This window comes from Rhododendron vialii, chromosome 6a (assembly GCF_030253575.1).
Source record: "Rhododendron vialii isolate Sample 1 chromosome 6a, ASM3025357v1".
Classification (NCBI taxonomy): Eukaryota; Viridiplantae; Streptophyta; class Magnoliopsida; order Ericales; family Ericaceae; genus Rhododendron; species Rhododendron vialii.
Window position 1 is genome coordinate 12,916,472 of NC_080562.1, and position 23,805 is coordinate 12,940,276.

General features: G+C 38.2%; 3 protein-coding genes and 1 non-coding gene across 4 annotated transcripts; 2 read left to right on the plus strand and 2 right to left on the minus strand.

Annotated features, from left to right (window-relative positions):
- Nucleotides 1-664: 664 nt before the first annotated feature.
- Nucleotides 665-7,338, plus strand: LOC131329181 (TPR repeat-containing thioredoxin TTL1-like). The gene is made up of 7 exons (XM_058362263.1): nucleotides 665-1,718; nucleotides 4,137-4,332; nucleotides 4,423-4,595; nucleotides 4,709-5,039; nucleotides 5,148-5,355; nucleotides 5,852-5,952; nucleotides 6,927-7,338. Exons 1-7 carry the CDS (start codon nucleotides 892-894, stop codon nucleotides 7,077-7,079), a joined length of 1,989 nt encoding a protein of 662 aa, XP_058218246.1. The 5' UTR covers nucleotides 665-891; the 3' UTR covers nucleotides 7,080-7,338.
- A 2,577-nt stretch (nucleotides 7,339-9,915) lies between these two features.
- LOC131329182 (uncharacterized) lies at nucleotides 9,916-11,419 on the minus strand. Its single transcript, XM_058362264.1, has one exon. The coding sequence runs from the start codon at nucleotides 10,983-10,985 to the stop codon at nucleotides 9,948-9,950; it is 1,038 nt and encodes a 345-aa protein (XP_058218247.1). The 5' UTR covers nucleotides 10,986-11,419; the 3' UTR covers nucleotides 9,916-9,947.
- Nucleotides 11,420-12,048: 629 nt separating this feature from the next.
- On the minus strand, nucleotides 12,049-12,155 carry LOC131331614 (small nucleolar RNA snoR100). Its single transcript, XR_009201425.1, has one exon. It is a non-coding gene; the product is annotated as a small nucleolar RNA snoR100 (small nucleolar RNA).
- Nucleotides 12,156-14,540: 2,385 nt separating this feature from the next.
- LOC131328407 (uncharacterized) lies at nucleotides 14,541-15,497 on the plus strand. Its single transcript, XM_058361353.1, has 2 exons — nucleotides 14,541-14,627; nucleotides 14,730-15,497. Exons 1-2 carry the CDS (start codon nucleotides 14,541-14,543, stop codon nucleotides 15,495-15,497), a joined length of 855 nt encoding a protein of 284 aa, XP_058217336.1.
- The last annotated feature ends 8,308 nt before the right edge of the window (nucleotides 15,498-23,805 follow it).

The window sequence follows — 23,805 nt, forward strand, 5'->3', positions numbered from 1 at the left end:
GTGGCACTACTTAGCTTATCTTTGCAAAGCTTTTTTTACTTTGGAGAAAGCTTATTACGGCCGGTATGGTACCGGCCGATGCATATTGTTTTTTATAAAACCAGTACCCTACCATTCTACGATTTTGTTCCGTTTCCAATACTAGTCGGCGGTCATCCTAATTTTTTATTTGCTTATATTTTCATGAGGTAGTTTCATAATTAAATTTGACATTATCGTATCCCCTCAGTCTTCTGTACTAAAAAGTTACAGTTTTCTTATTTCTTATCATATAGAATGAGCTTCATGATTATAACTCTCAATTTTTTAGTACCCAAAATTATATCTTTAACGATACGTACCATAGTAAATTACAAAACGGTACTATTATCAGTACGATATTCAAAATCTTGCTTCGAGGCACTTTAAAATTTCTCTCTTCAAAACTGATCAAATATACAATTTTAGCCTTTTGACTTTGAGTACCTAACGAAACATTAAGAAAAAGAGAGAAAAATCTCTCCACCTAAGTCCTGAATATTTAATCGAAACAACTCTTTCCGATTCCGTATCCTTTTCATTTCATAAGTGACTTCATTCCAGTGGGCCCTCATCTCTATTTGTTCAAAAGAAATAAAGTTGTTTCCTTGGCACCCACTCCAGTGAGGGCCTTCCATGTATCTATCTATAATACATATATACACACCTCCCCTGAAGTCGCCCTGCTATATTAGTTCCTTCCGATTCAAGCCAGCTATATTCACTTCATTTCTTTTCTCCCTTGATTCTTTTGTTCTTTCATTGGTACTCAGCTTTTATTACTATTATTACCATATCTTCTTCACATATTCCATCTACATTCTCCCCAATTCATACTATTCAACCCTCTAAGAGAGAGAGAGAGAGAGATTCATGGCAGAAACAGCGAATTATCCGGTGAAGATTGCAGTGGGTTGTGGTTTCATTACTTCAATTTTCAACCGGAAAAGATACTTGAAAACGCTTCCGAAAACCAGCGACAGAACCTCTGCCAATCGTCCAAGCACGCAAATCATTACGGAAGAGCAAAGTGATGGTGTCAATTCAGTTAACCCTCCAGCAGAAGTGGACGCCAAACCAAGTCCAAATACTCCTGCAGCCAATTCAATGCCTTCAAATTTCGTTCATCAGAATCAAAAAGCAAGGCCCTCAGATGCCTCAAGGAGTTCGACCTCATCATCCAACAATTCAGGCCCAAAAAAGGCTTCAAAAGCTCCCGAAGCGGAGAATTTGAGAGTCATGAAAAGGGTGCCAACTTACACCTCCACCGAGCTTAGTCTGGTCCCCGTTGAGCCCCGGAAGTCCGTTGAGCCCCGGAAGTCCGATTCGAGCGCTAGCCTTATCCGGACTTCTTCGGGCAAGAAAATACTGATAGGCCAACTGGGTAACTTGAAGCCGCCCGCGAGGAGGAATCCTCCATTAATGAGTAAAGGGCCAGCATTGGTGAAGAAGTTAGACCCCGAAGTGGTGAAGTCTATGGGAAATGAGAAGTACAAGCAGGGGAGGTTTGAGGAGGCATTGGCTTTGTATGATCGAGCGATTTCTCTTGATTCGAGCAAGGCGTCGTACCACAGCAACAAAAGTGCTGCTTTGATTGGTTTAGGGCGGCTGATTGAGGCGGCGGTTGAGTGCAGTGAGGCTGTTCGAATTGAGCCTTCTTATCTCAGAGCTCATTTTCGACTGGCGACACTTTATCTCAGGTATCTCACCTAAGGCCAGATATCTAATCACACTATAAGTTAGGACATTTCTTGAAATGGGCCCCTTCCAAGTTATTGGGTGTGATTCGAACTGCTCATTTTGTTTGTTTGGTTGTGTTTGTTGGTGATGAAACACGCGTTTCTTCTCTTTCTTTTGTGTGTGTGAATAGGATACTTTGCGTGCAATTCTTCAAGTTAATAAAATTATGCAAAAAACACTTTATTTTATTCAGAATTACTCCTTTTGGCAAAATACACTAATAATTTGGAACGAAAGTACTCCTAATAGTTATGATTTCACTAAAATACTTCCGGACAAACATGCCTTAATCATAAACCTATCGTTACCCGATAAGTGTGATATTTTTGCAAAAACTACCTACTTGATGAGAAGAACAAAAGAGACTGGTGAGAACATCAACTAAAAACATCACAACAGCCCGCTTTGCCGTAGGTGCATTAAGGATTATACATCAAATGTGGTATTTCCTTCTTTTCATAGTCAGTAGCAAGGTTTTGAATACCGTATAGGCCAAAATACCTGTATTTTGGCTCGATATAGGTGAAATACCTAGTGTACCATTTTAAATTTATTACTATAGTGTCATTTTTTTCTCTTCAAAAACTTGAGTAGAAAACGTACGTTTACAGGAAAAAATTTTGTCGTTAAAAATATTATGGTACCATGCGGTATTGACCATAGCCAATTTGTATTTGAGCTTAAACATTTTCCGCTTGACCCTTTTCATAGTCAGTAGCAAGGTTTGGAATACCGTATAGGCCAAAGTACCTGTATTTTGGCTCGATATAGGTGAAATACCTAGTGTACCGTTTTAAATTTATTACTATAGTGTCATTTTTTTCTCTTCAAAAACTTGAGTAGAAAACGTACGTTTACAGGAAAAAATTTTGCCGTTAAAAATACTATGGTACCATGTGGTATTGACCATAGCCGATTTGTATTTAAGCCGAAACATTTTCCGCTTGACCAAAAAAAGGTATTTGAGCTGAAATGAAATTACCTTATCGATAATGAATTTGCTCAAAACCAGTACATACTGATTTGTACCTAGAAAACAGTGCATATCAGCTGGTACAGCACAGGATTCAACTTTCTTGGCTATCGGTCTAAGCACCATTTAAGGTTCTCTGTAGACTTTGTTTTAACAAGTCCGTCCTTGGAAGTTGCAAGTTGATTGTGCAAGCATACAAAATATCCAAAAATATAGAGTAAAACAACAGAAACAATATGACAAACGATTAGCAATAATGGGTATTGTAAAAGAGAAGGGAGCAGGGCCCCTAGAAGGGAAGCAGATGTGCTCTAACTTAAACAGGAGTACTGTTTTGGTCCAAAACCAGAACCCCAACTCCTGCCCTTTAAGCTGCATTTGGGTGAAAATGTTCACAAAAACAAATTTTTATTTTCTTTTCCCTTGAACTTTAATTTCTAATCAGAAAAAAATGACTAGGGTTGATTTATTTTTATTTTTTTTGGTACTTGTGCATCTTTTTTCATTTCCAGTTTTAACAAATTTTAATAAAACTATTTCTTCACATAGAAGACACGCATGTCTTTTTGGGTTATTTGTGTTGATTTACAGTCAAAACGTACAAAAATATATATAAAAAAAACTTCATTTTTCCCCATCAACGAACTTTTATGTTCGTTGTGGTTTCTTTTGGGTAGAAAAAAAGGGGAAGTCTATTAACACAACACGTCTCTCACGGAAGCTATACAAACAGACCTCACATCTCTCACAGATCTCTCACTCAAGAGAGATGCAAAATACAATGCCAGAGGCCTCTCTTTATAGCCCAAAACTGAGCCCTGCTCCTTCAGCACGCCAGACAAAGCCTTTAATTCTTGGAGGCTGGAACAGTGCAAGTAGCTGGCTGTCCACACCAAATTGGTAGCTTTGGTGTGCTTGGCAACAGTGAGGATGGAGCCAAAAATGACCCAAAAGTCAACATATATTGGCATTATTTCATTGGTGTATGGATTTAAACAATAGAATTGCAAAGCATTTACTCACCAATGATAGAATGACACATTGGCATGTGTGCATAAATGGTTGTGTATCTAGACTTTCCAAAAAAAAAAAAAAATTGAATCTGTGAATCCTGACCAAACGCAACGTAAGAGTTGAGAGTTTTATTGTTGATCGAATTTGGGCCAAAACTGTGCTATTACTACTTAGCCCTCTCATTTTCCTGTAAATCCCAACATTCATTTTGATACTTTACTACCCATCACTAACCCCGAAAACAGAGCTCTCAATGTTTCCCTAATCTAATGTGATGAAGAAAGCCAATAATGTAGCCTCTTTGATTGGTGCGCAATATGTAGCGTTTCCCTTTTATACTGAAGGACCTAAAGTTCAATCAGCGTATAACTACACATGTTGTGTCTAACAGATTGGGAGAACCAGAGAAAGCCCTGCATCACTACGAACATTCAGGGCTTAACGCAAACACCAAGGAAATCGCCATCGCTGAAGCACTGAAAAGACACCTCAATGAGTGCAGCAAGGCTACAGAGCTAGGAGATTGGAACTCATTGCTGCAGGAGAGCCGTTCCGCTGTAGTGTTTGGTGCCGATTCGGCTCCACAGGTGAACTCACAACCTCACTCCACACCTTTCCTTTTCATGTCATTGCACCGCAAGTTACTAACAATTTGGTTTTAACTCTTTTCCATGAAGATCAATGCTATGCAAGTTCATGCCTTGTTGAAGCTACATAGGCACCAAGAGGCTCAAAACATGTTTCAGAAGGCACCAAAGTTTAATATCGACTCTTGTACTAGGTTCTTTGGAAGAGCTTACAGTGCTTATTTGTTAACAATTCAAGCACAGATTCACATGGTCGTTGGAAGGTGAATACATCCCATTTATGTGGAAAACTTTAAAGATTACTTACAGTAATGTGTCCAGAATGCAGCAGAACACACCCATATCAATAGGCTTAACTTTGTTTTTGCTTTGCTAGGTTTGAGGATGCTCTGGCTTCCAGTAAGCAGGCAGTGCGGCTTGACTCAAGCGAAAAGGTGACTGCAGTTTTGAAGAGGGCTGAAGCCATGGTATTGGCGCGATCAAATGGTAACCAGCTTTTCAAGGCCTCAAGATTCTCAGAAGCCTCTGCTGCATATAGTGAAGGACTAGATCACGACAAGTACAACGCAATTTTGCTATGCAACCGAGCAGCCTGTCTATCTAAGTTAGGCCTATTTGAGAAAGGAGCAGAGGATTGCACTGTAGCCCTTAGTGTTCAGCCTTCGTACAGCAAGGCCAGATTGAGGCGGGCCAATTGCAATGCCAAGGTGATTCCTTGGCTAAGTAATTGATCAAAACTTGTTCACAATCATTTTCAATTGTAACGAACTTGCCTAAATTTCTCTCTCTATGTTCTTTTTTTTTTGATCGATTAGCTGGAGAGGTGGGAGGCTGCTATTCAGGATTATGAGGTGCTCATACGAGAAACCCCAGGCGATGAGGAGGTGGGAAAGGCCTTGTTCGAGGCCCGAATTCAGCTCAAGAAACAATGTGGTGAAGAAGATACAAAGGACATGAAGTTTGGTTCTAATTTGGTCATCATCTCCAGTAACGAAAGCTTCAGACACTTTGTGACTGCACCTGGTAACTAGTGAACTTTCGTGCTTTCTCCTACCAAGTACAAAATAAGCGTAAAAATCCTGCTTTCGGTCTTCACAGAGTGAACTTTAAACTTTAGTGCATAGCACCAATACATGCCTTGTGTTTCTGTGTCTACGTAGTGTATCATCCGCTACTTCTCTGTTTTTTAGCCTTCCTTTGCCATTATACTCTGATATACCAGCAAGACCAAAAAATTGTATGCAGCTGACGGATTCATATCTGATTTTTTCAGCCCCATTTATGACCTCTACTTGGCTGCTACAACCACTTTGGTCTAAATAGTTTCTTTGGCCAAAACTACGTTTAAAACGTTCATTACCTCATCTCCCGATTCCACTATGTATTATTAAATATACACTCGATACAGGAACACCTCAGCTGTTACAGTAATTTTTATGCGGCTCGTTACTGCTATTTTGAACCTTGGTATGTTTATGTCGTTTCTGGTTAAACTAGCGAAATGGTTTCTAAATGACAGGGATGTCTGTGGTGCTATTCTGCGACAAAATACGCCACAAGAACGTGTTTCAGCTCATGGAACAAGTCTGCAAAGGCTTCCCATCCGTCAACTTTCTCAAGGTTTCTTTCTTGCACTAACATAATCAGTTTCCATACCTAAAACATGTAATACAAAGACCAAAATTAAAGAACCGAATTTAACTAGGGGAGTGATTCACTGCCCAAATGGTTAACCGCACCCCCTTGGAAGTGCGAAAATCAACTCCATATTAATTTTTGCACTCCCAAAGTTAACAATTTGGGTAGTGCGAAAATCACTCCCCTTAAATGGGAGGTGTGCTGGCCGTGCAATGGCAAGGCTTTGGGTAAAAAAACCCAGCTTCCAAGAAGCCTCCATAGTAGCGGATCAAAAAAAAAAAGAAGCCTCCATAGTACCTTGTTTGGCAGCCCTCTTTCCGTTTCAGCTTAACGATTTATTTAGTTTTTGTAGCGTCTATTTCAGATCTCACAAAAATATTTCAAACTGCTCATTATTCTTAAAAAAATTATGGGTTCCTGCAAAAAAAATTAACTCAATCTGATATTAGTAGGGCTTAATTTCTTAGAATTCGTAGAGGGAAACAACCCTTAATAATATCTGATTGAGCTAATTTTTTTGTAGGACCCTATAAAAAATCATTCTATCAATAATGAGCGGTTTGAATAACTTTTTTAAGACATGAAATGGATCCCACAAAATTTAAATAAGTCATTAATTTGAAAGTGACTGTTTCATCCTATGAAAAGCCCCTACCGAGATTGGATTGAGCTATATTTTTGCAGGGACACATAAAAAAATATTTTAAGAAGAATGAGTGATTTGAATTATTTTTGGAAACCCAAAATGGACCCCACAATAAATAATCATTAATCTAAAGCCAAACAAGATACTGTATTAAGGAGGCTTCTTGCTAGCACGCGGTTTGCACGGCCAGCACACCTGCTGACCACAAGGGGTCAGCGGGCTCCCCGATTCCCCTTAAACTATCATAATTTTCCAATGTTCCTAATTGGTTTTCGTCTGACATTCAATGGTTTGGAATTGGTGAATTCAGGTGGAGATTGAAGATCACCCCTACCTTGCAAAATCAGAGGGTGTGAGTTCCATTCCAGCTTTCAAGATATACAAGAATGGATCAAAAGTAAAAGACATTATAGGCAACAACAGGGAGTTGTTGGAAAGCTCAGTGAAGTTGTACAGCAGCTAAATCAAATATATATATATATTCCAAATTATGCGTGCACAGAGAACAAAACATCATTACAAAAATACAAAAAAAAAAAAATAATAATAATAATAAGAGAGAAGAAAAATGAGTTAAGCAAGTCTCAGTGCGGCACTAAGGATAAATTAACAAAGAAATTAAGTACTAGACTGAGACTTCTTTTCATCTTTTGTTATGATTAAAGAATGTTTCTACATGCGATTGAAAACAAGAATATTTGTACATTGCATTATTTCTCACCCCCTACCTCGATTGTCTCTCACATTATTTTGGTTTTAATGGTTTTGGTGGAAGATTCCTTTCTCTCCCTATGATTTCTTTACAATGATTAGCTCTGCACTATCTTGTCCATTTGTTCTTTTGAAGGGCGGCTGAGTGCAATGAAATTTTTGTTTAATGTGACCTAATGGTGGCGGGTTTGGGTCGTTCTTGTGGGGGTAATAATGAAGGGAACGTAAACCCGAACGTGTTCCAGTTCAATTTTACGGATACACAATTTTCCAGGCTTTTGGGGATAAATCACAAAAGAACAAACAAGCAAGAAAATCGGAAGAAAAAGGAAAGATAAGATACAAGATATACAACGTTCGACAACGTGTCTACTCATCGGGAGTCACACTAGTTCACTATTGATTAATGGAAAACACCCACAAGTAATCTCTCTGGAGTACTACAACAAGCTCTTTCTCGACATTATGAGCTTCTAAACCTAAAGAACGCATTAGGGATGCATAAAAACGTTCTGTCAGCGTTGTGATGTACCATATGTACACTTGTAACCTCTGTTTGGATGCAAGATACTGCAACCAGCCTCCTTTATCTTCCTTCGCGGACCTCAGGTTCAGCCTGCTGCCAAAGCCGGCCTAACTCTTGCCTGTATCAGGCTTTACCCTTACCAAATAAGACTGTGTACATTCAACCTTTACCCAGACCTTGCACTAGTAGGAATCTTGTGCTGGATAGCCATTTTTTAGTTGGATCAATCAAATGTCTAAGTTAGCGTGTTCTGAAAATGGACTTCTCTTTCTAAAGTAATAGCATCTTGCATCTATTTCGAGTTTCTCCCAAGAGCGATCTATCCTTGCCTTTGTGACATTGTGACCCCGTTTATTTAAGGGTTTTGGATTTTAGATTCTAATCATTATCCTATTTCTCTCCAATCATTACTCTCATTTTTCTGTATCTCTTTCCAATCATTATCCTTATTTTCAATCATTACTTTATTTCTCTTTACACTCGTTACCTATAAATCCAAATCCAAAATCCCAAAACGAATGAGCTCTGTGAGTTTTTCCTATTCGAGTATCATATGACAATTAATAGTCTTCTAAAGCCTGTACGGCATTTGGCCAAATTCATTGTCCCTAACCTTGACTAACCCGCCCGAATCAGTTGGGTTTTGGCCCAATTTCAAGAAGAAAGTGACCTCAATTATTTTTCATTAATGTTGTAGTTCCATGTTGTAGGGTTAATGTTGTGTGTAATAGATCTAATTTGTATTTACTGGCCTCGCTCATTCAAAATGGTTTGAAAATTTGGCCTTCCAAGCTACCAATCTCATGAATGCCACTTTCTGAAGGAATGGGAACATGGTTACCCAAATTGTGGGTCTTAATTAGTCAAATGAGTTAGGATGAGAGGCAAGAAGACATAATCATCAAACATTATTACAAGCACCAACCACTTTTTCCCTTGCCATGACTTTCTTACTGAAATTACGTGTATATATATATATATATATATATATATATATATATATATATATATAGAGAGAGAGAGAGAGAGAGAGAGAGAGAGAGAGAGAGAGAGAGAGAGAGAGAGAGAGAGAGAGAGAGAGTATTTTTAGTGACCTTGCTAAAATACTTTACTTGCTGCACCACCAAAGTCATGTGGAAATTATAATAATCCACTTGAACCTAATGAAGTTCCTAATCACTGCGTTTTCTTCCTCAGCTCTTCACTGCTGCATTATTTTTGATAATTTTGGTGTCCGGGCCAACTTCACTGTTGCATTATGCTGGCTATGATGACAATCGTTTTTAAGATAAATCCAGAAATAGAATAAACAAACTTTAAGCTTGCCTAATTTTAAGACATGTTTAACTGGACAACTATAGTGATAGGATTATCAACACCACATCCTCAATGTATTGCGCACTCTATGTTTTCTAGACGACTGATTATACAATAGTACTAATTCATCCATCAGTCATTACATAAAAATGTTAAAAATTCGACGTTTCGTGGATTTGTGATTCATCAATCTCATGTTTTAATTGTCAGGTAGTATCAATCTCATGTTTGATGCTGCCAATTGAAATGTCAATAGAAGTATAGAACTAGTGATACTTTAGAAAGGTTGCAGCTAGGTTATTTATTTTTTGGTAAACAAAGGTTGCAGCTTATTGCACAAGACCTATAACTATTTATAATCTCAACTTCATGCATACATACTTTTCGATTTGTAGAAACAAACTAAGACCGACTTGAGAAAGAAATACTAAATGAAGACAAAATAAGAAAAAAAAAAGGTCTCAATTGAAACAACAGTACTGTTTTCCAAGTCAAGACAAGCTATATACATTGTACATTAATTTGCAAATCACAGTACATTTAGAGCAACAAACTGTAAGCTACATAAATAAAAATAAAAAAGGTAGCTTGATTAGGATTTCTCATACAAGCTAGACCATTGATACGAAAAGGAAGGATGAAAGAAAATCAAAGGTATATAATGCTGTAGAAAGAAACTACGGAGAGCTATCACAAGAAATAAATTGCATTCACCTCGATCGCTTGCGCATGAATATATATATATATAACACTCATGCTCGAACCGAATTTTGGGTATTATCGCTTCCAACTTCGACTCCTTGATATTGCATCCCTCAAACCACCAACAACCCAAGTTTCCTTTGCGATGTTATCCGGCGAAAAATTGTAGAAATCAGTATCACACCTCATCACCACTGCCAAGCTCCTACTCCTCTTCGCTTCCTTCTTCACCTCCAATTTTTCTTTCTTTTCTTCTTCTTGATTTTCTCTTTCTTCCTCTTCTCTCTCCTCTAACCAACTTTTGGCAGGAGCAGACCTGCACCGCATCAGCAAAAGGGCATTTGGTGGTGGACCACATGGTGCGACAGTAGGCTCTTCCTTGTCAGAATATTCCTCACTCTGTTTCCTCTGTTCACTCTGTTCCTTAGTAGCAAACGGAATGTTTTTCTCTTGTTGCAAGACCATGAACCATTTGGAGAAGACTGTACTTGAATTCTCATCCTCATCAATTTTTCCCACCTCCCCGCTTTCTTTTTTCGGATATTCTTCGACTTCCTCGTCACCTTCTTCTTCTTCGTCAGAAGTCAGGTCTGAGGTAGGGAACGAACCGAAACACCGGAAATCGAATCGGATTCTCCTTAAACAGGTCAAGAATTGCATTGTATCTTTCTTGAATCCGAGTGCTTCAGCCCAACTGGATGATTTCTTCTTCTGTTTTCTGTCGTTGTGAAGTTTCTCTATCTCTTCCATGACTGATTGCCAATTCTTACACGAGGCCTTGGGCCGGACTTTGATCTGTCCGGCGCATGTGACTTTCGGCGATGTGGGCTCGGAGATATCCGGGCCTACAGGCTTTGTTTTGGACCATAAGAGAGGGCTGGCATGGCCACCCCCACCACCTCTGCTGCTCAATTTTCTGAGGTGGTGGTTGGTCTGGTGCTGGTTCTGGTGCTGATGCTGGTTGTGATTGTGGTTTTGGTGGTGGCGTTTACTGGAATCCGATGGCCGCGCTGGACTGCAGATGGGCTTGGGCAATAGTGTCAGATGGGCTCTGGCAGGAAAACAGACCAAGAGATCTGTTGAAAGAGGGCCTTTGCTTTCTCTGCCTCTCATGTTGTTCAAGAGTTATTCTTCTCACTTTCTTCCTTCCTTTCTACTTCTTCCTCTCAGTTGTTCTCTCTACTTCTGTTGATGGGTTTTGTTTCAGATCTTGTGCTTGCTGTTTCTGAACTGTGTTTTTTTATTTTATTTTTCTTTTCCTACTGATTTTTGTGGGCTTTGAAGAGGGTTTTGATGATCTTTTTAAAAGGAAAAGGAGGGAGGGGGGCAGTGGTATTGACAGCTTTCCTCTGCTAACTTTTGTTCAAGTGTTCTCTCCTCTTTAACATCTGTTCTGTTCATTTTTCCTAACCTTCCTTTTTGCTGCCTTTGGAATGGGGTCACAAGACACCCTCCGCCCTTCTTTTTCCCTTTTCTTTTATGTTTTCTAATGCTCACCTATAAGATTGAAATAAATAAAGAAAGAAAAAGGGGAAAGTAGATGCATGGCCAAGTACTTTCTGCCCCAACCACTGCACAATCCAGTCCAAAAACGTTGCACGATATTAGGAAAATCTTGAAATACAAAACTGTTTGAATTAAGTTATTAGTGTGCAAGAAAATTCGTAACGAGTACTATATGGATTATGTCACTCGGTTATAATTGATCAGCACTATCAAGTCCTCTTCTCAAACTCAATGATAAACCCCGACGACCATTATTATCAATATCCGCAAAATAAATAAGATCACAGTATATAATACATACTATACACAGCCTACATTTCAAACTTATAGAACTTCACAAACCCGTAGCTTGTGTATGAAGGCGATTGAGTGGTGTCCACTGACCTAAACTCTAAACCAAGTAGGACTTCTTCTATTTCAAGTCCTATTGAGCTCAAGCCCAAAGATTTCAAATCTCACACCTACTAGAACTCTAGCAATATTACCCTAGATTCCCGTTCCAAAACCTAGCTAAACCATAGTCTCCCTATGCAACAATAACAACAGAACCCATGTAGTCTCCAATTATTGGGGTACGGGCGGGAGAGGATTGAAGACAGACCTAACCGTTGACAATATGTACAAAGTGGCTGCTGTCAGAATACCACTGAAACAATGACCCCCTTGTACTTGTTTTGCTGCGGAACCATGCCCCAAATCAAAGCCAAATGACATCAGAGAGGGCAGACCTAGAGACCTAATTCAATTTCCGTGCACATTACCATACTTCCTTCGTTGATAGTCCAGAGCAACGGTATACACGTTAGTTCAAAATCATAGTTTTATTATCATAGATTATAATCATTAATTCAAGTTTTATTTATACAGCAAATATAAGCCCAATATTATTACATACTGTTACACAACTGAAAAATGCATCAATGAAACATGGTAGGGAGAGTCTCGTGCCAAAGTTGATGCCCACGAGCAGTGTTTCATGGTCCTATCATAGCCTCAACTAATTGTGAGCCCCATGCCAGTTATCTTCTTTTGTTATTGGCCCAAAAGTTTTCTATAACTACTATATACCACTCCTCTTAAGGCGCACAGTGACAAATGCAATAAAGTTGGAGGAGGGAGGATGGAGAATGGGGATTTTGGTTCAGTTTATTGCTTTAAATAAGGTTATGAAAATTTGGGTAAAGGATATGTTATAGATTTGTCTAGGGATTTGGTTTTAAGTGTTTATTTTTAGATAATTAATTAATTATGAATTCAGCTCAACAGAACAACTAATTTGTGATGTCAATTCATCGTTCAGTAAGGATTCGCCCAATTTAATTCAGAAGAAAGTTCCGTATAGGCTACCTCACTGCATGAATTGATAGCATGCATGGAGTTGAACTAGGGCCTCCTGTTACCAGCTAATTGCTATTTCGCCTACCCTTGGTGGTTCATAACTAGAGAGTGATTATGTTACATTCTCATACATGTATAGAGGAATAAACTTCACACTCTGACACTGAGTACTACCGAATTTCTATATTTCAACGTCCAAAACTGAATTTAAACGCGAATATTACATGAAAAAAATGTAGTAAACTGGAGTAGTTTGTTGCAAAGGAAATTGAAAGGGACTGTGCATGCAATTTACTAATATATTCAAGGATAGGTTTGATAGGAAGTGAAGCTGCCCATAATAATGGTGGGAAGATGCAATCGAGAGCACGAGGGGATGGCCCCCTACGTACGTAATCCACCACCACCTTTGCGTTACGATTAGACTTCAATCCTTTTGCTTGGGACCTGCAATGAACATGGTTGTATAGTGTATCTATGATATACTACAAAAAACAAGAGAGAGAGAGAGAGAGAGAGAGAGAGAGAGAGAGAGAGAGAGTCAATCTTCTTTTGCATACGGCATTGTTTCAGTAGTTTATATTATTAGCAATCTCAACAATGTGAATTGATTAATTAGTTTCTCTTTGTTCCATTGCCTATGTTCTGTTTTCCAGAGTAGCATGTGTAATAGCTAACAATCTTTAAATTCCAATAATCACTCCATGGTCGGTTTGTTCTCCCTTCAACGAAGATGTCTTGAACTTTGTTCTGGCTGATATCTGTGTGAAGATATCTTAGGGCATTCTTAGCGGCTGGGGAAGTTAGAAATTGACTTCTAAAATCGGTAAATGTGGACGGAAGATTATGTGTTAAATGTGTGCTAATTTGGAGAATATTTGAGCACTCCCATGGAATGGCTATAACGTACGTATGTTGGGGCTACAATTACCATCATTTTCTATCAGCTGCAATTGCAATAGGTTCCATAAATTGTAGTTGCTATTTCAACTTCACTGGCAAATGCAATAGCTAGAGGATCAATGGCTTTGACACTGCACAGACAACAAAATAATAACCCAACCTCTCTACCAAAAAAGTTTCTTCTATAGAGATAGGTTACTATCGTTTTGCTGTTGAGCTTTTGGAAAAGGGCTTGAAAAAGCATGGGGGCCTATTAAGGAATGGCCTAAAGTTAGGTTAAATTCCATAGAAAAGATAAAGTACCATTGTAGTGGGAGTCTTTCTTATTGACATGTAGGGGTGTGGAGATGATGGGGAGAAGTGGAGAATTAAGTTGAGTTGCTTTTAAAGCTAGTGTTTCATGTTGACTTGTGGGACGTGCACATGGTATCAAGACCCCACATTATTCCTTTCAAGTTTCAACCTTTAGAAGGAGCCCTTCACTTCCCGGAAAATTATCAATAGCTCCGGGAGCACCCACACAATGCTTCAAGAGTCTTCTTCACCATATATACATTGATATCAAGTGTATGGCTTTCACGTCAATGTATGGTGGAGAAAACTCCAAGAGCACTGAATAATCACTCTTACTTGCCCCTCGTATATATTATTTCAAGTGAATCTTTCATTTGATATGCTTAGTTTTTTTTTTTTCAAGCGGTAGGAACAAGTACAGGAATTACATGAAACTGGAAATAACTCCACAATCATTATAAGCTCAATCTAACTACTAGCTCACATGAAACTGGAAATAACTCCAAAATTGCTAAGTGGTGGTGGCGGTTTGGCAGCGACAAAAACTCACTATGGGTTAAGGTCATTAAAGGAAAATACAATTTGGATCGGAGGAGTTGGCTCCCGTATTCGCCTGGCTATGGGTCGATGTCTAATGTATGGAGGGATATTTGTGCAATTGGCAATGCAGATTCGGCACTTGGATTCTCTATTCAAGAGGGGTTCAAGGTGCAGGTGAACTCCGGTCGAGATACTCTATTTTGGGAGCATACGTGGTTGGGTCCTACAGCGCTTAAAGATGAATACCCCAGGTTGTATAGGCGTTCAATTCAATAGGAGGAGGTCTTATGCAACTGTCGTGGAGTAGGGGCCAGTGGTGATTGGAATTTGATGTTTAGTGGCATACTAAGGGTTCGGGAATCACAGCAACTCGAGGTTTTGAAACAAAGATTGGATGGAGTGACGCTAGATCCCTCAAAGCATGATCTGTTACAGTGGATTTGGACAGCCGATAAAGTCTTCTCGGTAAAATCAGTTTATAGACAATGGGAAACCCAGACTCAGTCACGGAATGCTTTACTTGGTTCGTTGTGGAAGAATCTGAGTCCCCCCAAAGTGGAAATTTTCTCCTGGATGGCCATCCAAAATAGAGTTGCTACAAGGTCGATACTTTTCGAAAGGAATTTAATTTCTGATCTTCATTTGGCAAAGTGCCCTCTGTGTGATTTGCATGTGGAAACACCTCAACATTTACTCTTACACTGTCAATTTTCGTGGGTGGTATGGTCTGAAATTCTGGCTTGGTGGAACATTCAATGGGTATGCCTGTCTTCTATAGCAGAGTTATCTCTATGGTGGTTTGGGAACACGTTTCGAAACTTGGAGAAATATATCTGGGAAGTATGTTTCTTTGCTACACTTTGGTCTATCTGGCTGATAAGGAACGGGTTTATTTTCAATGGGGCAACACAACAGGCTTCAGAAGTGGCGGATTTAGTTAAAACAAGAGTAGCTATGTGGATGAAAGCTAAGTTCGACATCAAGATCTACACTGTGGAGGATTTCAAAGGTTATTTGAATGAGATTCGAAAAGTGAAGGTGTAGATTGCTGTATTATCCAACCTCGGTTGGATATTTTCTTTGCATTAATGTTTTGCTTCCTTCTCGATGTACCCTTTCGAGATTAATAAAAATTTCCTTTTGCCGAGAAAAAAAAAAAACTACTAGCTCACTATAAGCCTAACCCAACTACATATGATCTCTTCTCTTCTAAAATTGTTTTTGCTAACAAATTTTTCTTCTCTTTTGTACTTTCTACATAACCTAAGAAAGAGAGGGATTTGCTTGTCTATAGATTGTTCAGATCTTTAGGTCCCAACTTTACCTCGAGGTCCTCGACGATTATCATACCCTTGCTATTTGCTCACTTAAACTCACAAAAGATTTGTGGCGGTACAATTAACTATAAATTATTATTTAGTTGTTACGAAATCGACCATAGATCACTTCCTTCTTTTTTTTAGAGTATTTATTAGAAAATTTATATTCTTCTCTTAATTGATTTATGAACCAGATACGTACCATAGTACCCATGGGTGGGAACTAATGATTGATTCTATTTACAAAGATTAACAAGCCCCATTATGGAGAGAAAATACTCCCTACATATACAATGGGAAGAAATACTCACACACAGATTGGGGGATTCGAACTGTTAAATTTCTTGGATGGATATTGTAGTGAATTCGATAATGAAAGTATACAATGTGACCTCTATTTATAAAGGGGAGAGCGCCTAATTATGGAAATTAAGAAAATCATCCTAATTACAATACAATCGGAATCAATTACAATCAAAATGAAATCAAGGTGATCAAGGAAATCATATCATATAATATCATATCGGAACATGATTATGATATTATATGATTACAATATAATCTAACACGAACTCTAGACCTTCTAATGAGATTCAAGAGTTCTGGTCTACTGAGTTAGCCCCAACTAGTTGGTTAATCTGCTCAGCTTATCATCACGGATTTGAAAGAAACTTTTCTCCTAATTACTCTTGCACTTACTCAGGAGTGTGAAATGGGTTGGTTGGATGAGCTTGGGTGGATTGCAAGTTGATTGGATTGTAAACTTTTATGCTCATCAGTGCAAACGCATATGAACTGGGAGAAAAAAACAGAAGGACTGGTGATAGGGGTGTAGCTATGTTTTGGGGCCCTAGCTTTTCAAGCGTCCGAGTTTTAAAATTTTTATTATGTGTGTATATATATATATATATATATATATATATATATATATATATATCTGATTTTGAATATTATTTATAATTATTCGTGTATAGTTACTTATAATTTTAATAATTTCGGTTTGATTTGATAAAAAATCCGGTTATATTCTAATTTCTCAATTTCTTCCATAAGATAGTTGAAAAATAAAATGATTGTTATACTTTAACTTCATCAGGTTAGAACCATTTCAATGTACAAATGTAAAGCAATGTATTGGAAAGCAAAAATTTTATGATATAATAATAAGTATACGATCTGATAAAAAATATATGTCTATTAAGCCGGCCCCCGAAATCAAAATAGTGGCTTAAAGTCTAAAGACTAACAATAAAAAAAATACTAAAATCAAAACAGATTCATTTTTTCGTGAAAGAGGCTCAACGTAGAAGCATATCCATCTCATCTCTAATCACCTCCTCTCTACTAATCATCAATACATGCATTGGATTGAAAATTGCATTAGACTTCAAGGTCCTGATCAAGAGTTCATCTTGATCTTGTGTATCTGTGACGATCTGAATTTTCACGCCATCAGAAAAGTACGTCTCTAAAAATTACAATGATAAAGTGCTAAAACCACCAAATAATGCAAATTGAGTTGCAATATATCCTCAAATTTGCTCAAGTCTCTACAAATCTCAAGATACGCGGAGAGTGTAAATACAACAAACGAATAATGGGATAAGCCTAGTCAATGATTAAATTGGATTAATCAATCATACAGGACATCGTACCTCGTCTACCTTAATACACAAATGTGCCTCACCCCCTCAATCAAGCTCTGTTTGGCTTTCCAGTATAGATTGGGCAGACTATTTGGCCGACCCACTCCTTTCGTTTACAAAGTACTAGGCCTGTTAATGGGCCGGATCCAATCCGGATCCGATAGATCCGCATCCGGATCCGATAAGGCTTGGATCCGATAATGATAATCCGAATCCGAAAAAATAGGATCTGATCCGGTTTTTTTTTTTTTTGTTTTTCCCCCTTAAAATTCCAGAATTTTTTTAAAAAAAGGAAAAAAATAATCTTTTTTTTCACCAAAAAATGAGAGGAGAGAAGGGGAGATCCAAACTATACCATTACCAAAATACAACAGTCATACAATAATTAGCCCTTCTTTGTACTGAGACTTTACTAAAATTTACAATCGATATAGAGTTCATATATCAGTTGTCAGAGTCATCTTACAAGAAAGCTCATCCAAAAATGAGTACAACTTGCTCTTTTCAATTTCATAGACATTGAGCACATCAGCCCTACATGTGTTGCGAGATACAAGCTTGAACATGGGTTGTAGATTAGAGCAAAATATTTCAAAAAATTCATGTTCAGCCATGTTAAACGCGTAGTTATGCTTGATTGTCATAGTTGCAAAATCCATACGACTTCTCTCTTGATCAAACTTAAAAGATGCAACCTTGGGTGTGGCACTCTTAGGGACATTTCCATCCTTTTGTCTTAGAATAGGGCACGATCTTTCGATATGCTTTTTCAAGTGACTAATCCCCTTAGCACTACTAGCAACAAAGATTTTTTTGCAATGACCACACTTCGCTCTCTCTCCTCCAATCTTTGAAAAATCATTCCATACCTTTGATCTAAGTGGTCTTTGCTTCTTTAACGGTTGACTAACATCTTCTCCCAATTCAAAAATATCCTCCTCGGCGTCCCCCTCACCTGTTGTTTCACTGGGATGTTCCGACATCCTACATTAGACAACCTTTAACAGAGAAGATAGAGCAGGAGTTACAATGCTGCCAAAACCAATAACAACAAAAATAGAAAAGGGAAAAATACATCGATAGTCACTATAATATATATATATATATATATATATATATATATATATATATATATGTAGACACACACACACCATGTATTTGTTTACCGATAATATGGACAGGAGAAGGGCGGAGACCCTAGCTCCCTCTAAGCACGGCTTCATGTGTTTGTTCGATTTCCGAGAAGAGAACACAATCAATGAATATTTAAGCTGACTAGGAAACTTGTGTTCTGTTCAATTGAACGGCGTACCTAATTCTTGAGCTCGAATGACGGAAAGCCCTCAAAGCGTGTACAAAGAAATCAAATGCGAGAGCGAATCTGCAAAATGTAGGGTAAGAAATTGAAGAGAACGAAGGCAAAACCCTAGAAATTGAAGAGAACCAGGAGGGAGGGTATGAGTGCGAGATTATTGAATGCGAGAAAATGGAGAGAGAGAGAGAGAGAGAGAGAGAGAGAGAGAGAGAGAGAGAGAGAGAGAGAGAGAGAGAGAGAGAGAGAGAGAGAGAGAGAGAGACCTGGTGTTGGTCGGTGACGAGAGTTTAGTCGGCCTGCCAGAGGAGTGAAATTGTGAAAGGAACTGGGTGTGTTATCAGGTTTTGGGGGTTTTTAAAAAAATCAATCCAGATTGGATTTTTTCGAATTTAATCCGTAATGATCCGGATCCGATCTGATCCGAATCCGTAATTTTCGGATTCGGATTGCCGGATCACGGATCGTTGTTATCGGATCCAGATCCGGATCGGATAGGATTTTTCGGATCGGATCCGGTCCATTGACAGGCCTACAAAGTACTGTAGTTCCATGGCATTCAGCCACAATGGAATATCAATGATTCATTATTCAATTAAGCCATGACCTTGCCCACACGGAAATTGGGGCAGATTTAATGGTGCAGTGGTTTGAAAAGGAGAAGGGTTCTCCACAAGAGGGTATGGAAGAGGACATGTGTTAATATTTCATAGAGCCACTTAGCGCCTTAGTACTGGCCCCCAGATGCCTATAAATAAATATGAGACATTCTTCTTAGATTTCCCAGAGTTCGATAAGACACCTAAAGAGAGAAAGCTGATGAGTATTGTTGATTCCGAGAGAGAATAACATTCTCTCCAATATCTCTATTGTCTTTCTCCTAGGGTTTCTGGGCCGACCTCACATACAGAGTAAATGCTATATAGTCTAGTTTGTACACCCCCTTGCCTTCTACTTCACCCTCAAGAGATCACTCCATCACTCTCATCCTAGCTAGTCGTTGATTATCCATACCTCTCCAGCTCACACAAATAACATTTGACTCCTGCGTTGGACCTCTCCTACACTGATCATATGGCGAATAACGTTCTGTAAGCTTTGTTAGAACACCTCTATATACATAACAAGTACTAAAAAAAATTGTTTTTCCCCACCCATATCAACAGCTCTTGAAGGCTAACCATCATTTTTGCCTTTCATTGTACGAAGGAGGTAACATCTCACAAGCAGCTAAGAAGACCCGTCTTCCCTGACATTAATCATCATCATACCATCACAAACTCTATCCAATTTACAACACCAAAGTGTATTAATTTTTTACACAAGTAAATATTTGTAAGATTATGGGGTGCTACAGTAACTTGGAAAAAAATAAAAGTAATGAAAACAACGAAGTAAAAAGATAGAGATTGACTAAATTGAGAGATTTTTCAGGTACTCGGTATAACCTATGGGGAAAAACACAACATAAACGGATAAAACCAGAGAAAAAATCCCATTACAAACGATAAACTGAATACATAATTACACAAACGAAATGGATGTAACAAAATAACGATACAAACACAAATCAAATCATGTGTTTCACACAATCTCCGAGTGGTCACAAAGGACGTGTTTGTCCACGAAGAACGTGTTTGTTCGTAAGGACGTGTGGTCACAAAGGGAAAAGACATATTTGTTCGTAAGGACGTGTTTGTCCACGAAGAACAAGGTATCGATGAGAAGTCGCGTCCACAAATCAAATCAATTTTCGTTCACAGTACTTAAAACAAAATATTATGCATCTAAAATATTTTCCAACATTACCTTTGATATGCTACCAGGAGGTGGAATTCCTGAAATGGATTATAGGAATTGAATGCTGCCATAATCCTCACATCAATGGGTTTTCAATAGCAGCACCATTAATTCACATAGTCCAGATTCGTTGAACCAAACAGAGGACTTTTTATTGTCTCAGAAGACTATTCGTATGCCCCAATTTCATTCACCCGAATTTTGAAAATTCCAACAATCCCCACATGAATGAATATTGATAGGAAACTGAAGTAGAGTACAAAACAGACTCGGACAAAGAACACTACGAAAAGTCCTTGCATATATAAGATAGGTAGCTTTCGGCCTTAAACCTATCGGGTTTACACCTGAAATCATTAATTTGGTAACAAAAATATATAAAAATAGGTGCAAAATTACTTACATTTTTTTCGACAGAAATTACATGATTACATTTTTAGTAGGAAAAATTGTGATTCTTTTCGCAATCGACTAGTAGTAGTACATTTCAATAGTATATATTTGTAGTGCGGATGGAGTAATTTTACTAATTCTAATACTGCGGGGCAAAGGCGGCAAATTGCCCAATTTTTGGCTTTGGGTTTTGAACGAAAACCTTCCCGACAGTCCCAAAAGTAAAACGCTGCAAAGCTCAGGCGGCCAAAGTTCCACCACAAGTCTTCCAGTTGATTCAGCACTTCCAATCACGGAGGTAAGAGGTTCACGTCTCAAACCCTATGTAAACCTATTTATCTGCGTGCCAATCGCAGTGAAGATGACAGTCCTTGTGATTGTTAGATTTCTTGGAGGGTTCCAACCTAAAATTAATTGGCTAAGAGTGGAGAGGCTGTCCAAGACATATACTAGTTTTGGTGGAGATATTTAACCGATGTGGGACAAATCTCAATACTCCCCGCACATGCGACCCTTGACTCGCACGTGGAGAGGTCAACAAAGGATTCGGAACGCACGAATCACAATGAAATAAAGTGCAACTATGGCACAAACAAAGGGGAAAAGCTTCCGAAAATGTAGCTCTGATATCATGTCACTACTACAAAAATAGATAAAGATCTCGATCATCTAGTGTGATCTTTCACTTTTAATCTCGCATTCAAAACCGTGGTCTACCAATGTGTAACTAAAAGTCCATATCCTTTAACCACGTGATAAAAATGTGATTAAAACTCATTAAAACCGTGACTAAAAAGTAAAAATTGTGATTAAAAATGACAAAATCGTGACCTTTAACAACTTAACATCTCAGTTTTATTACAAAACCGTAGTTGTTTAAAGAGAAATAATCTCAATTTTTGAAAAAACTGAGATTAAAAGTGGCAATTTCCAGAGGAAAAAATCACACTCTATTTCTCTTGTGGGGTTTTGAACTCAAGTCTCTTGAGTTTTACATAGAAGCTTCGACCAACTACACCACACACACTTTTCAATATATAATTGAAATATTTAATATGTAACATATGCGTTTAACATTAAAATATATTTCGAACGTCATTTTGAACCTTTAAATATTAAAATTAGCAATTTTGATAAATATGAAAGTTGTAGCCCTTTGTGTTATTGTTCAAACCCAATTTGAATTATCTCAATTGAAATTCTGAATATAGAGTTATACTCAAAATACATTTGCAGATGAAACGTAACCTTCATAATTTTATTTTTTTGATAACGATAACCTTCATAAATTTTGTCACCAAAGGTATTGATTAAGCAACGAAATGTATTTTCATTGCTGAATGTGCCCCATTTGGCGATGACTTTTTTGTAGAATGATTGAGAGTGAGAGAGACAAACGAGAATGGAGGATGGAATTTTGGAAGTCGATCGTGACATTTATTTAGATGTATCACGCGCAGAGTCTATTAAGGGGTAAATGGTTTTCAACTTTTCCTATACCAGAGTTTTCATCTCAATTCAAAAAAAAAAAAAAAGTGATGTATTCTCTAACTTACGATCTCAGTTTCTAGATAACTGAGATTAAAAGTTCTTTTTATCTCGGTTTTTCCTAAATGAGATATATTCTTTCATATACAATCTCAGTTTTTCGAAAATGAGATCTTTCTTTAAGTTACAATCTCACTTTCATATTACTGAGATTAAAAAAACTTTCCATCTTAGTGTTTTTTGAAACGAGATATATTCTTTCATAAATAATCTCAGTTTTTGGAAAATGAAATCTATTTTTAAAGTTACAATCTCACTTTTCAGATTACTGAGATTAAAAAATTTTTCCATCTCAGTTTTTTCATATAATCGAGATTAAAACTATAGTTCATAACTTTTTATTACGCTTTTACAAAAAGTGAGATCTTCTTAGTTTTTGGACCGTGATCTTTATACCATTTTGTAGTAGTGTGTTAAAGCATCCAACTCCAAACCAATTAGCGATAGGTGGAGTAACCTCTAGATTTTATTAACCAAGCTTGGATAGTTTAGATGAGCAATGTGGGACAAGTCTAATACTCCCCCTCACGTGCAACCTGGATGCACGTGGAGGTACGAATTGAGGAAACCAGGAGATTTGACTCGGGCGACCCCTCACGCGCAGCCCGAATGCACGTGGAGGTATGAATTGATGAGTTGACTCGGGCGATGGAGACTTGACCACACGATATGAGGCCACCCAATACCTAGCTCTGATATCATGTTAGATTTCTTGGAGGGTACGTTCCAACTCCAAACCAATTGGCTAAGAGTGGAGAGGTCGTCCAGGCTCATATACTAGTGTTAGAGGAGAGAATTAACCGATGTGGGACAACATATACTAGTTTTGGAGGAGAGAATTAACCGATGTGGGACAAATCCCAACACTCCCCCGCACGTGCGACCTTGATTCGCACGTGGAGAGGTCAACAAAGGATCCGAAACACACGGATCACAATGAGACAAAGTGCAACTATTGCACAACCCCGCACGTGCGACCTTGATTCGCACGTGGAGAGGTCAACAAAGGATCCGAAACACACGGATCACAATGAAACAAAGTGCAACTATTGCACAAACAAAGGGGAAAAACCTCCGAAAATTTAGCTATGATATCATGTTAAAGCATCCAACTCTAAACCAATTGGCGATAGGTGGAGTAACCTGTAGATTTTATTAACCAAGTTTGGATAGTTTAGATGAGCAATGTGGGACAAGTCTAACAGTGATGAATAATTGCTACTACCATTCAAAACCCTAGAATAGGAGTATACCCATGACAAAAGAAATCTCATCTCTCTCTTTCAAGAACCCAAATCCATTAGCTCTCAACAAAACCCGTAATGCCTCGACCT